The following is a 13,306-nucleotide window of genomic DNA, read 5'->3' as shown; positions in this document are numbered from 1 at the left end:
TCACCAGGGCCGCCAAACGCCCAGACCCGGCCCCGGGCTCTCGGTGCAGCGGCGAGGCGCCGGCTGCGGCCCCGGGACGCTGGAGGACGGGCCGGGGAGACCTCCAGGGAAGAGGAGCAGGGGTGGCGGGGAGGGCGAGCCGCCGGTGGCCGGAGCAGGGGCCCAAATGGCAGGGGCGCAGGGGCCGAGCGGGGCGGGTGCCTTCGGGCTCGGGCCGGCGCTGTCCATGGTGCTGCCTCCTGCGCGCTCGTGCGCCAGGGGGCAGCGCAGGCCACCGCCTCCCTCCTCTCCGCGCCGCAGAAGCTGGCTAACGCCGGGCAGACAGCTGCGGAAGCCCGACGGGAACTCAGCTCCGCTGGGGACCGACCAGAGCCCTGGGGGGAGGGGAGCGGACGGGAGAAATGTGAAGGGGAGGGAAGAAGGGGAGAGGGGAGGAGGAGAGGAGAGGTGTAGAGACAGAAAAGGAGGGGAGAAGAGTGGCGGGGAAGGGAGGGGAGGGGCTAGGCAACCCGAATTTCTTTCCCAGGGTCCAGATCTTCGCCCACTCGGATTACAACTGCGCTAGCCTGCAGGGTCTTTGCGGCCTCCTGGCTCCAGCAATCTGGGGCCCTCTCCTCACCCAGCTGCCCACTGCCCGGAGCTTTCTTCTCCATCCATTTTTCCTTTATCTGGACTTGTCATACCCAGGGCTCTGACCTCACAAGTAACCCCCCCCCCCGCCCCCGCAGCTCCTTGCCCTACCGGCTCCAGACGCCCTCCCACCTTGCACCGAGTTCTGAAGGCTTTTCATGTACTTGACGCTCAGCTCCAGTATATCTGCCTTCTCCAACTTGCGTTTCCGGATCTGCAGATCAGTGGAAAGGGCTCTTAGCTGGGCAGTCCGACTTGGAAGGAATGAGGTTGGGAATTGTATCACCCCCACCTCACCACGGCCCCACGTCTCACCTGGTGTGAGTAGTGTTTTTCCAGCAACGACTTCAGCTGCTCCAGGGACACATTGATGCGTGCCCGTCGCTTCTTCTCCATCAGTGGCTTGGAGATCTGTGGAGGGGTGGCATTTTAGGGCAGGGCGACGGTCCTCTCACCCTCTGCCCCACACGACCCCCGCCTTGGCAGGGCGCCCACCCTGCGCTCCTCAGGACTCCAGACCTTGCGGAAGCCACCGGCATGGCCACCGGAGCTGGCCTGGGTCCCGGGCTTAGTGCCCATGGTGTCGTTATCTGCGCCTGTGGGAGGCAGTGCCGCCTTTATAGGGGCTTCTCGTTTACATGTCAATGAGGCGCTCCTGGGCTCGAGGAACCCCGAGGCGGGGAGGAGATGAGAGGGGGATGCACTGTGAAATTCCCCACCTCCCTCTTTGCCCGGGCTTCAGCCTCACCTCCAGGAACCCTCCTTTCTTCCAAGGGACCCCCCTTCCCCTTTCTCAGTCTTTCCTTTATCCCTCTCACCCCCACCATTTCCTGAGTCTTGGCTCCCCTCCCATGCACACCCCTCCATGCCCTGTCCTGTCTCCGTGTCTAGTGTCCCTAGGTACTGAGCCTCACCACTAAGCCCACTTACTAGGCCCCTTGCTGCCCCTTGCCTCCAAGCATTCTGGGAGGGCACCCACTGAGGAATGTCCATGGGCCCAGCTGGCTCTGAGCCTGGCTCATGACTCTGACAAGGTGCCGCGCCTCTCTGGGCCTGATGAAGATGCGGAGGCAGGGAGGACCCGCCAGCGAAGCCTTTCTGCGGGTTTCACGCTCTGGCCACGCTGGCAACGCCACATTAGTCGCCCTAATGTTGGGACAATGCAGCGATTTTCTGCCTGTGGCTGCTCAAAGCCGGGCACAGGCTGGGCCCGAGGGGGCCAAGCAGCGACATGTGTCCCATTAAAGCGTGCAGCCCGCCCTCAGGGCCACAGCCAGTCTCCTCCTGGCTGGGGTCTTGGACTGGGAGCACTCCTGTGCAGAGGTGTAGCCTGGGCTCATGTGCCCTCTGGCCCTGTTAGGCCCCAATCCACCTCTCCTAGCTGGGGGGAAGCTGCAGGCAGCCTCAAGCCAGGGCGAAGAGAACAGCCTCCTCCATCCTCATTCCCAGATTTCCAGGCTGGACAAGTAAGGCACTGACCCTTTACCTCACAGCCTGCGAGTTCATTCCCACCAGCCTTCTCTCGGTCCCAACAAATGTAAGGTGAGGGTGGGAAAGACCACACTGATCATATGGGGAGAGCACCATTCTGTGCTCTTGGAGGTCTGGAACCCCCACACACTTTTCATTATTCGGGCTGTGGTTGGAGACCCAGGGAGCTCCATGGAGGAGGCACCCACCCCAGGACCGGGTAGGCCCTACAGCAGGACTGGTGCAGTCCCGGGCTGGACCCTGGGAGCAGGACTGCAGTAGCTGTGACTGACAGGCTGACGTCCAGAGGAGTCCCTGAAGTTCACAACTAGTTATCTCCCTGTACTGGGCTCGCAGGGCCTCAGTTTCAGAGTTTGTAAAATGGGGTTCCGAACAATGCGGGCCCCCACGGCTGCTCTCGAGGGTGATGAAGCAGCAAGGACGCAAACGTTCTGCAGATGAGCCCTGCGGCAGAGGAATACACAGATTGGCCTTTGCAGGAACTCAGCGTGAGGGGGAGGGGACACTGCTGGGGCCTGGGTGGGCTCCCTCGGCTCCCTGGAGCTGGGGCGTCTTCTCCCCTGACACCCGCCCCCCTGTCCCCTCCCGGAGTATTGAAGGGCCCTGCCGGGGCAGAGGCGTTCTCAAGCGCCAAGCAGCGTGGAGAATCGCGCCCCGCCCTCCTTTCAGGCCTAGGTTGCGTGGCCCGCGGCTTCGAGGTACTCTTCCGCCACGGCCTCGGGACCCACCCGCCTGATCTGGGCCGGGCCGGGCCCGCGTTGGGCGGCGGGGCCGAGGCCGGACGGCAGGCGTTGGCACGCGCCGGGCAGCTTTGAAGCGCCGGGGCTGACCGGGCCCCATTGGCCTCCGTGCGTTCCTCGGGCTTGGGGAGGTGGCGGCTCGGTACAAAGGCGCCGCGGAGCAGGCGGGCGGCGCGGCCGGGCACAAAGGGGGCAGCCGAGTGTTAAGGGCATTGTGCCGGCCCCACAAAGCCCGCCCCCGCCCGCCCCCTCGGGGCCAAACTCCGGGCGCCCCGCCGCGCGCGGGCTTCCAGCTGCTGCACATCTGCACGGAAGCTGGGCGCGCGCCTCGCTCTGCCGGCCCCCTCGCCCCCGCCCCCGCTCCTGAGCCGCGCAGGCTGCGGGGCAATTTGTCCTCTAATTATGATCCCTCCCCATAAACCGCCGCCCGCGCCTTTCAACTCCGGCGCATTAGCAAACCAACGGCCCTCGGCGAGGCCCTCGCGGCCCGCCCCCTCTCCAGAGTTAGGGCCGCCATAAAGGGGCCCGCGGACCGCCCCTGCCCGCACCCTGGAATCCGCAGCTCCTCGGGCCATCACTCCCCTCGAGCCCGAGCCGAGGGCTCCCGGCCGCGCTGGGTGGGGCCGCTCACGTGGGTGGCTTAGTGTTTTCCTAAGCAGTGGAAAATTGACCGCAAAATGAGCTAATTCGCAATGTTCTGCTTTGGCTGCGGGCGGCGGGGCTGTCGGGGAGGCCTGGGCTGGACTCGCAGCCGTCAAATTCTGCCCCCGCCCACTTAATGGGCCTCCGCCTCCGCTGCCCCCTACCCCTATCCCGGCACCGCCCCCTGCGTCCCCCTTTTTCCCCCCATCCCAGGACAAGTCCCCGGGCTGGGGCTACCCCGGCCACACACACACCTAGGCTGATTTCCTCCCTGCTTTCCGGGTTTCCCACTCCCAGCGCGGCTCGCCCGCCACGAACAGCCCTTAAGCCGGCTGAGGGTCACGCAGACTAAGGGAAGAAAGAGATCCCGGTGCGGATTCCATTCCCCCACTCCCCCTTTCCCGTGCCGGGAGAAATCCCCACTTTACCAGCAATTCGGCCTCCTGAGCAGCCACCTCCCCACTAAGACTCAATTCCTCTCTTCCCTCCCCCACTCTTGTCGAGTCCTGAGCCTGAGCATCCTACCCACACTCACAGACAGGCGGGGCTCCGGAGGGGTGCGTAGAGGTAGGGGAGACGATTTCCGAGGTGGGGGGGCGGCACACTCCCACCCCCTTATCTGAGAGCAAGCAGGGCGAAGTGCTCTCGGGCTGCAGGGAAGGACATAGACCAACTTAGAAGCCGGGCTTATGCAAACTGGGACGTAGGCCACCGACTCCCTTTCCATCTTTAGCATCTGGGATTCCTAGGGGGCCTGGAAAGGAGCACAAGTTCAGGCAAAGCGCTGGGGAGACCCAGGCTGCCCTTTGCTCATTCAAGGAAAAAATTCCTTCTATAGTTCTGGAGGCCTCTGGGGGGCTTCCAGGAATACTCAGAGCCCTCAGCTTCCTCAGGCTTGAGAATTTAAGGCAAAAAGTGAGCTGTGACTTTGTTCTTCCTTCCCCCTTCCCCCGTTTGGTTTAAGAACATTACAGGGGCACCTGGGTGGCTCAGATGGTTGAGCGTCTGCCTTCGCTCAGGTCATGATCCGGGGTCCTGGGATTGAGCCCCATATCGGGCTCCTGGCTCGGCAGGGAGGCTGCTTCTCCCTCTGCCTCTCCCCCTGCTCATGTTCTCTCTCTCTCTCTCTCTCTCTCTGTATCTCTGTGTCTCGAATGAATAAATAAAATCTTTAAAAAAAAAAAAGGAAAGAACATTACAGAGCAACTGAGGTTTTGGAAACAAGGGAGGGAGGGGGTTTGCAGGTCCCAGGACAAGAGACGGACCAGATATTCTACCAGCCCTCCCAGGTGATGGCCCCGTGTAGCTAGCCTCTTCACCCTGGGTGAGAGCCCCTTCTCTTCCTCCAGCACCCAGACATTGAAAGCCGTGCTAACTGGTGAGTGCCGCAGAGGCCACCGAGGGTGAAGGGGAGGAGAGAAATGCACCGCCTTCTCTGCAGATGCATTTCAAAGTGGAATGAAGTGATTGCTTCATGTAATTAACTATTGGGACACAGAAAAAGCTCTGAAATGACTCAGCCGATTTTCTCCAGATGGGGTTGAAGAGGCTGCGATTGTTTAACTCTCTTTAGCTGTGTTGGGACTCCGAATAGCCCGGCCGCCAAGGGCCCTCCAGGGGACAAAGGCTGGGACTCCGGTGAGTGCATCAACACTGAACCGGGCTGGCCCAGCTCAGGGAGAGTGAATTCAGAGAGACCCCCATTGTCCCAGCCCTTTGTGTTTCTCCCCAGCTGGCTCTAATCTTTAAATATTTACCCGGCCCTTTTGTGCACATATGACTTATGCACTTCGGGCTGATGTGCTCATAAATTACGCATCATTTACCCGTTTCCAGACTAGAGAGAGGGGGCTTTCATGCCTGGAGCCCAGAATGGCCAGAGGAGGGAGAAGAAAAGTGTTGGAGGATCAGGGTTCCCTCCTGCGGAGAGCAGCAGCTACACTGAACAGGCCCCTCCTGGCCTCCACGTGGGAAGTGGATGGGACAGAGGAACTGTGAGTGACAAGGAGCCCCCAGGAGGCCCCTCTAACAACTGATCGGGGGACCCACCAGCAGGGAGGAGGGAGAGGCCAGTTCTCAGACTTTTTCTTACGCGATGTCAAGCTTGGACAAGAACAAACTTCTAACTCTGAGAAGCTGGTGTGGGTTGAGGTGCTTGGTGACACCTCACCCTTGGCACCTGCCTCCAGCTTGCTCTGGGTCATCCCCTCTCCCTACATTCTCCCTTGCTCCATCAAGGAACCCCGTTTAAGACAAAGAAAGCTAATTTCATCTCAGCCTCCAGTTTAACTTGGAAAAGTCAAGGCGGTTCTTAGGATTCTTGAAACAGGAGGAATCCCCCCTTAGGTCGGGATGGAAAGCCACCTCAGCTGGTGGGCAAATGGCAGGATGAGGGGGGTGCAGGGGAGACCCTGCAGAGGGACCTTCCTGCATGAGAAAGGGCTCCCTTTGTACTCGCCTCTCGGCTCCAAGAACAAAACACATTCAAATGCTTATTTACAAAAGAAGGCAAGTGAGGCATCCCAGGGCTGAGTAGTTCACCTTTATGTTCTTATATTTTTGTGGGCTTGTTGTTCTCATGCCTGCAGACGACACCGGAGAACTGGATGCGGAGTGGATTTCTTTGATCAGATTGCTTCCCTCTCTGGTAGCGGGTCTCAGTGTATGAGCTTCTGTCCATATCTCTCTGTGAATTACTGTTTCTCTGTGCATCTGTCGATCTCTGTGTGTGACTTTGTTTCTCTGGGTCTATGCCAGTGTGTGCATATATTTGCTTACTTGCCTCTTTCCTCCATTACTGCTCCGTGAGCCGTGGGCCCTGACAGATTCAGCAACTCCAGGCACTTGTAAAAATCCCCCTTCCCTCTGGTCTGGCCATACCTGGGAGGGGACTGCTTTTCCTTTCTTTCTTCCTTCTCCAAGATGGTGCTGATGGAGATGTATGGTCTAAAAGGAGGTGGTAGGCAGAGAAGAGAGGGTTGCTCAGGCTCACCAAGCTGGATTTCCTGGCATTCTGTGCCCCCAGAACGGGGGTGCATCAGTGCCCTAAGTCAGTGTGGACAGCAGATGCCAACGGCCAGAAAAGAAGCTTCCTAGGAGTAGCCCTCTGCCCCAGGACCAGACTCACTCCCAGGAGTGAGGATGCAATGATGATTTTCTGGGGTCCTGAGGTGTCCCAGCATTGGGGGAGAGGTACTGAGTCTGGGTGAGAGCATCAGAAATTGGGGGCAGTGTCGGGAGCATGAGCTCTCAGCCCGTAGTAATGCCATGCCTCCTTCCTACGTGGTACTGCAACTGGGCAACTTTGGATTTCAAAACATTAAATCTCCTTTCAATCCCATGAACCCAGTTTAGCAAATGTTTCCTAAGCATTATTTAAACATGGTACTGGGCTTTGCAGAACATTATCAATACCTTATGCTGAAATTGAGGACTCCTTTTTTATAGGAAGCTGAAACTTGGGAGTAGATTTTCTCAAGGTTACAAAGCTGGGCCCTGGCAGTACTGAGACCAAGATTCAATCCCAGGCTCTCCATCCTTCCCTGAGCCCAGCTGCTCAGATGCCAGGCCTCCTGCCAGGTCCTGTGGGGACAGAAGAGGACGGGGCAGCCAGAGGCTCAGATGCAGGTCTGGGTGACTGCAGTGCACAGCCCGCCCGGTCTCAGCACTCTCTGACCCACTACTCTCTGCTCCAGCCTCTCCAGGGGCCTGTCCCCTATCCCAACTCAGGCTTCCTTTCTCCTACCTGAGTCTGCAAACTTGGTGCCCGCTCTCCCTCCCTCTCCATAGATGCCCTTGCTCTCATTTCCAGCATAAGGCTGCTGGTCCCTGAGTGCCCCAAGACCTAGCTCCAGCATCTCTTCCATGCTGCCTCCTAACCCTCTGCCCGCCCACCTGCAGGAACCTCCTTGGAGTCCCTCTCTCTCTCTCTCCATTCTTACTTGGCTCCTATCCCACTCCCACCCCACCATAGTTTATTCTAGTCACTCGCTTACTTGTTTTTCTCCTTCATCATCCCTCTGTGAGCTCCCCCGGGTGAGACCATTAACGCTTTCAAAAACAAAAAAACAATTTCGTATTTAAAAAGTAATGTGTTGATTGTGCACAATATGGAAAATACAAAAACATATACAGAAGACAATGAAAGTCACCCATTGTTCTATCACCAATGTTAAAAAATTGTGGCTTATATTTCCATTGTTTCCCCAGGCTCATACGTTTGCTTTTGCTTTTCCCAAGCGAAGCCAAGATCGCACTGTAAAGTTTTGTATTCTGCCTTTTGAAAAACGTGATGTATCCTGAGCTTTTCCACGATTGGCCAACATTCTCCCTCACCACGAACTGACGTGGGCGGTCATCCCGCGCGCAGAGTCCCCGTCCTGGGTTTTCCCGCTGCCTCCGGGGCAGGGTCCCCGCGCGGAAGCAGCCTGGGCACCCAGCGGGCGGCCCCGCTCGCGCCTGCGCGCCCAAGGGTGTCAGGGCGGGGTCGCCTCAGAGTCCTTCGGACGGGGACATTCTTGAGTTTGGGGCTCCTTTCTGGCAGACGCCGGCGACCACTTCTCGGCCGGGGACCCAGGTGCCCCGCCGCCCCGCCCGCCGTCCGCCTTTCGGCCTGGGTCAAGGGATCCCGGGAGGAGGGACAGGGCTCGGGGGACCGGCGGGGCGGGGCCACAGACGGGGCGGGGCCGCGGGTGGGGCGCTCCAGCCAAAGCCGGGCTCGGGCCCCGCGGCGCGGTGGTATCGCGAGAGCTCGCGGGAGGCGCGCGGCTCTGGGCAGCGGCGCTTCCCGGTCGGCGTCGGCGGCGCAGTGCGCAGGCGCGGCGGGCGGGTTTCCCCGGGCTACAGCCGGCGCCGTCGCCCGCTCGTCCGCCGCCCGGCGCCATGGCGGGCTGCGCGGGGCGGGCTCCGCCGGGCTCCGAGGCGCGCCTCAGCCTCGCCACCTTCCTGCTGGGCGCCTCGGTGCTCGCGCTGCCGCTGCTCACGCGCGCCGGCCTGCAGGGCCGCACCGGGCTGGCCCTCTACGTGGCCGGGCTTAACGCGCTGCTGCTGCTGCTCTACCGGCCGCCGCGCTACCAGGTGCGGGCCGGGCGGAGGCGAGGCGGGCCGGGGCCGGGGCGAGGGCGGGAGCCCGGTGGGTTGGGCACGGCGCGCTGGCTCCGTCCGGTCGGGGTCGGGGCGGGCCGGGAGCTGGGCCCGCGGGGGACGGGGGCCGCGTCCCCCTGTCGTGTTCTCTGTCGGCGAGTTCGGGCGGCAGGAGGGACCCAGGCTCGCGGGGCGCGGGCCCCCACATCTCCGGCAGAGTGGGTGGGAAATTGCAGTTGGTGCTGTTCAGCACCTGCGGCAGAGGCGCGTGGGGTGGGGAGGGAGCGGGCCCACGAGTTCTTTTATGTAATTTAAGGTGTGGAGACTTAACCTGCTGCCAAGTCTCAGGTCAGAGGGGGCTGGGCGCGGAGTCCCGCTTGCCTGGGCTAGATTCGCTGCGTGGTCTTGGGAAAATCCAGCCAATAAACTAGGTTCATGCGGTTTTTCCCACGGCTCTGCATAACAATAGCAATGGCAGCTAGAACTTACGTAGCGCTTACTCTCAAGTGCTTTACATGGGTACTCGTCACAGCAATCCTAAAAGGTAGGTACTGTTATTATCCCCATTGTGTATACGAGGAAACCCGAGGTCCAGAAAGGCTAAGTAACTTGCCCAAGTCCACACAGCCAGAGAGGGGTGGATGCGGGATTGGAGCCCAGGCACCCCTGCTTCACCCTGTTAATCTCCGAGCACACCAGCTCTTCGTGTTTGCCAGTAGCCTACTCCCAGGAAGTAGGATGTGTGCTCCTGCAGACTGGGTGGGTGCTCCCTGTGTGCTCAGGGAGCAGCCAGGTGACTGAGCTTCTTTTGGGTCCGTTTCAGATAGCCATCCGAGCTTGTTTCCTTGGCTTTGTGTTCGGCTGCGGCATGTTGCTAAGTTTTAGCCAGTCTTCTTGGAATCACTTTGGCTGGTAAGAAGTACTTCGGGAATAATGGTTTTGAGGCCAGAGTGGGAGAATCAGAGGGTCAGACGTGGTATTTCCTCATCCCTGTGTCTCATCTCTGACTGGCCGAAGGCTGTTTAGGTTTCTGTAAGGTCTCTAACTTCCACCTAGATTCCTATGTCTTGGACCCTAAGAACTTGCGCCCGCCGGTTGCTTCTGTTGCAGGCAGAAACAGGTCTCCCTGGCACCCGCCCCGTAGGTGCCCTCATCAGTAATGTGACGAGCCCTTCCCAGAAGAGGGTACAGGTCCTCGGTGACAGGAAGGGGCAAGGCTCTGGCTCGTCTTCACAGGCCTTTTCCATCTCTAATTTTTATTAGGTCACATCTAGTGCATCCCCCACGGCCAGTGTAGGATTTTTCCCTACACTATGATTTCAGGCCCTTGAGCCTTCTAGTCCCTGACCTGGATATGAACCAGTGGCTTCAAGGTAAAAAGCTTTATCTCCTGTTATCAATACTCTGAGCCATCTAATCCTTCTTTGCTGGAATTATTTGTTTTGTTGAATTTTTGTATTCAACATACATCACTGCTTTATTTTGATTATGTCCCACTCTCATACTTTACTGTGTGTAGTATCATTTTTAAAAGACTGTGAAAGGCCCATAATGCCTTCCCTACCTATGTTTGTTTGTTTGGTCTATTACATTCCACATGTAGTCCTTTTAAAACCCCACCTTCTGCAAACCTGAGCAGCCATGTTACATGTGGGTGCCTGCTGTCCACTCTCAGATAGGTAACAACGGGACCTCCTCTTAGAATTCAGGGACAGTTCAGCAGACCCAAATTTGTGCTTTGAGTTACGGCTGACTTGATTCCCTTGCCCCAACTTACCTCTCTTTCTTTTTGTTTTTAAACAGGTATATGTGCTCCTTGTCACTATTCCATTATTCTGAATACTTAGTCACAGCAGTCAATAATCCCAAAAGTCTGTCCTTGGATTCCTTTCTCCTGAATCACAGTCTGGAGTATACAGTAGCTGCTCTTTCTTCTTGGATAGAGTTCACACTAGAAAATATCTTTTGGCCAGGTCAGTGTGTCCTCCTTTCTCCTCCGGAGGGGAGAAAGGTGGTTTTGTGCAGGCCTGAGGGCAGTGACGTGGGTTCACCTCTCAGCTATAATCTCCCGGAGTGATTTTCTGCAGATGTCTATCCTCACTAAGCTCTTTATAAAGGACAAGCAGAGCCTGTGAATTCCACTTCTGGATTTTGAATGGAGGACGTGTTGACCGTTTGCCTTAAGCCTTCCATAACATACCACACTATCTAATATACCAACCTGTGATAGCTGTAATCTTAATTTTACAGTCAGAGATTTGCATCTGTTCATTTTGTGTGACTTGAGACTTTTCCTGTGAAGATTTTGTTAGCAAAAACCTCTGCATCTGAAACCTCTGCAATTGAACTTTCCACAGCAAATTAAGTAAAATGTACGTGGAACCCAGGATTCAGTAAAGAGCCAGGGCGCGAAACACTAGATCCTTCTCTGCTTCACTTAGCTCTCCTTGTCCCCAAGGGAAGGAAGGGGGCATGTGGCTGAGGGACATGGATGGGGAGTCCATCATGTCTTTGCCAAGACTCTCTAATTGGGTTGTTGGCACTTTAAACAGATGAACAGCACAACTTAGGGGAATGTGTTTTGCTTATAATTAAATTTTAATGTGATGACAAATGCTAATTATTCACTAGCATGTTTCCTAATGTTGCTAGCCTTGGAAAAATAGGTTAATTTTAAGCATCCGCAGGGGGAGCTCCACAGTCCCATGTCTTCATTTCCTGTTTGTCACATGTCTCTCCTCCAGAACTGAAGCAGATCACCTGGCTCAGTGCCATGGGGCTGCTGATGGTGGTCTTTGGAGAATGTCTGAGGAAAGCGGCGATGTTCACAGCTGGCTCCAATTTTAACCACGTGGTGCAGAATGAAAAATCAGAAACCCACACTCTGGTCACAAGCGGAGTGTACGCTTGGTTCCGGCATCCTTCCTATGTTGGGTGGTTTTACTGGAGTATTGGAACCCAGGTACAGTATCAGAAATGACAGTGGTTGCCTTTAATTTCTTTTACATTTTTAAAGATTGACATAACTCACATAGCATAAAATTCACCATTTCAAAGTGTACAATTCAGTGGATTTCAGTGGATTTATTAGGTTGTTGGTCTCCTTTAAATAGGTGCATGTGCCCCCTGTCGTGTTTTGAGTGAGAACAAAATAAAATGCAAAAGAACCGATGTAGTCCTTAACACTTTTTTTACTATGTACATAAAATCTGGGTGTCCTAAACTTGTAAACTCCTGACGATTCTAGGTGCTCTTACCCCATCTGCTCTACCCCTTCCCTGCTTCTTTAACTTAGATCTGGAGCACCCCAGTGGGTGCTCTGAGGACAGAGATGGGGCTTTGGGGAGAGAGAGCCTTCTGCTGCTCAAGTGGATTCTGATTTTCATTCGAAGCTGCTGTTGATGAGGCAAAGGTCTAGATTGGATTTAACATGAGCTACAGAGGTTTATGCTGTCTCAGGTTGCAGACCAAGCCTTGTTTCCTGCCTATTGCCTCTTGAATATGTTCTCTTGGTCCTAGAAAGACTTGGCCAGAGAATGTGACCAGAGCTTAGGAGACTCCTCACCTCTTTGGGAAAATCCAGTCTGGGGCCCCCAAGCATTCCATTGGCAATGTGTGGTCTGTTGGGGACTCTCTGGTGACCCCCAATGGTGTAGAAGGGTCAGGACAGTCCACATGGGACTTATTTTAATACTTGCATTTCTGAAACCTAAGACTCTCCTGCATCAACAGTCCTGTTCCCTGAGAACAAGTTGACTGTAGTTGAATCATGTCATTTGCCATGAATGCTACCTACATACCGAAGTGCTCTAGAACTAAAGAGTTTGCCTACCTCTGTGACCGTAGGTCTTTTTACACTGTGGCCCAGCACACACGCGCTTATAAAAGTGGAACAGGTCTTTTCCAGGATAGTACTTACTGTGTACAAAATACTCTATTTCTTGTCTTACTTGTAATGCTACTTGGAGGATGCACGGAGTGGATTTCAGGGCTCAGGAACGGGTTGTGGCCTGCCGTTGGGAAGCCCACTACAGGGTGTGTCACGAAGCCACACGTGTGTGGTGGCTGTGGGGGCACAAGCCCCGGGATCATCAACGGGGCCAGTCCTGGCTTTCACGCTGGCTGCTTGGCCTCTCTGCCCTCACACACTGAGAACAGCAGTGCCACCTCCGAGGTTTGCTGTGGGGGCTTATTGGTTGGAAAGGGCTTAGCTTGTGCTTGAAACACAGTTAAGTACCCTGTAAGCAGTGATGGGACTAAGTCGAGGGCATGTGCCTGGCTCTCTGGGTGGAAGTCTTCCCCTTGGGGTAGACACGTGTCCATGGGGGTCCGTCAGAGTGGGCAGGGGTGGAGTGGTGGGTTTCCCACGCAGCACAGAAGTTCCTGAGAGCTGGGAGATGTTCTTGGCCTGGAGGGGTTGTTTGGCGGTGGATCAGTGGGGAAGATGTTCTCAAAGTGGAAAAAACACATGAGTAAGGAGGTGAGAAGCAGTCCAAGTGGGTACAGCCCTGAGGAGGGGGGCTGGAGGCAAGGCACTGCTTTTCTGGGTTTGGGCAGGGGAGTGGTTTGAAGACAAGTGATTTCACAGTAGCACTGTATGTGGTACAGGGCTAGGCCGTGGGGGCCAGGAGGGGGTGACGAGGCAGCTGCGAGGGTGTGTGTGTGTGTGTGTGTGGCCAGGAGGGGGTGACGAGGCAGCTGCGAGGGGGTGTGTGTGTGTG

At 56.6% G+C, this 13,306-nt stretch overlaps 2 protein-coding genes across 2 annotated transcripts in view; one reads left to right on the top strand and one right to left on the bottom strand.

The window, feature by feature from the left end:
- HES3 (hes family bHLH transcription factor 3) lies at positions 1 to 1,209 on the bottom strand. The gene is made up of 4 exons (XM_021683388.2): positions 1,126 to 1,209; positions 946 to 1,041; positions 763 to 844; positions 1 to 374 (listed from the first exon to the last, which is right to left on the bottom strand). The coding sequence occupies exons 1-4, from the start codon at positions 1,207 to 1,209 to the stop codon at positions 1 to 3; spliced, it is 636 nt and encodes a 211-aa protein (XP_021539063.2).
- Positions 1,210 to 8,318: 7,109 nt separating this feature from the next.
- The window catches only part of ICMT (isoprenylcysteine carboxyl methyltransferase), a 9,201-nt gene continuing 4,213 nt past the window's right edge, over positions 8,319 to 13,306 (top strand). The window contains exons 1-4 of the mRNA XM_021683386.1: positions 8,319 to 8,579; positions 9,409 to 9,497; positions 10,389 to 10,558; positions 11,330 to 11,547. Of these exons, the coding sequence (XP_021539061.1) occupies positions 8,385 to 8,579; positions 9,409 to 9,497; positions 10,389 to 10,558; positions 11,330 to 11,547 (672 nt within the window). The 5' untranslated portion in view covers positions 8,319 to 8,384. The remainder of the gene's footprint in view (positions 8,580 to 9,408; positions 9,498 to 10,388; positions 10,559 to 11,329; positions 11,548 to 13,306) is intronic.

Source organism: Neomonachus schauinslandi, chromosome 4 (assembly GCF_002201575.2).
Source record: "Neomonachus schauinslandi chromosome 4, ASM220157v2, whole genome shotgun sequence".
Taxonomy (NCBI): domain Eukaryota; kingdom Metazoa; phylum Chordata; class Mammalia; order Carnivora; family Phocidae; genus Neomonachus; species Neomonachus schauinslandi.
This window is presented reverse-complemented; position numbering and strand designations above follow the sequence as displayed.

Coding starts and splice junctions, on each gene's coding strand:
- HES3 (XM_021683388.2), bottom strand. CDS start 1,209: ATGGGCACTAAGCCCGGGACCCAGGCCAGCTCCGGTGGCCATGCCGGT. Junction 1,042..1,125: donor GGAGTCCTGAGGAGCGCAGG/GTGGGCGCCCTG, acceptor ACCCCTCCACAG/ATCTCCAAGCCACTGATGGA. Junction 845..945: donor AAAAACACTACTCACACCAG/GTGAGACGTGGG, acceptor ACTGATCTGCAG/ATCCGGAAACGCAAGTTGGA.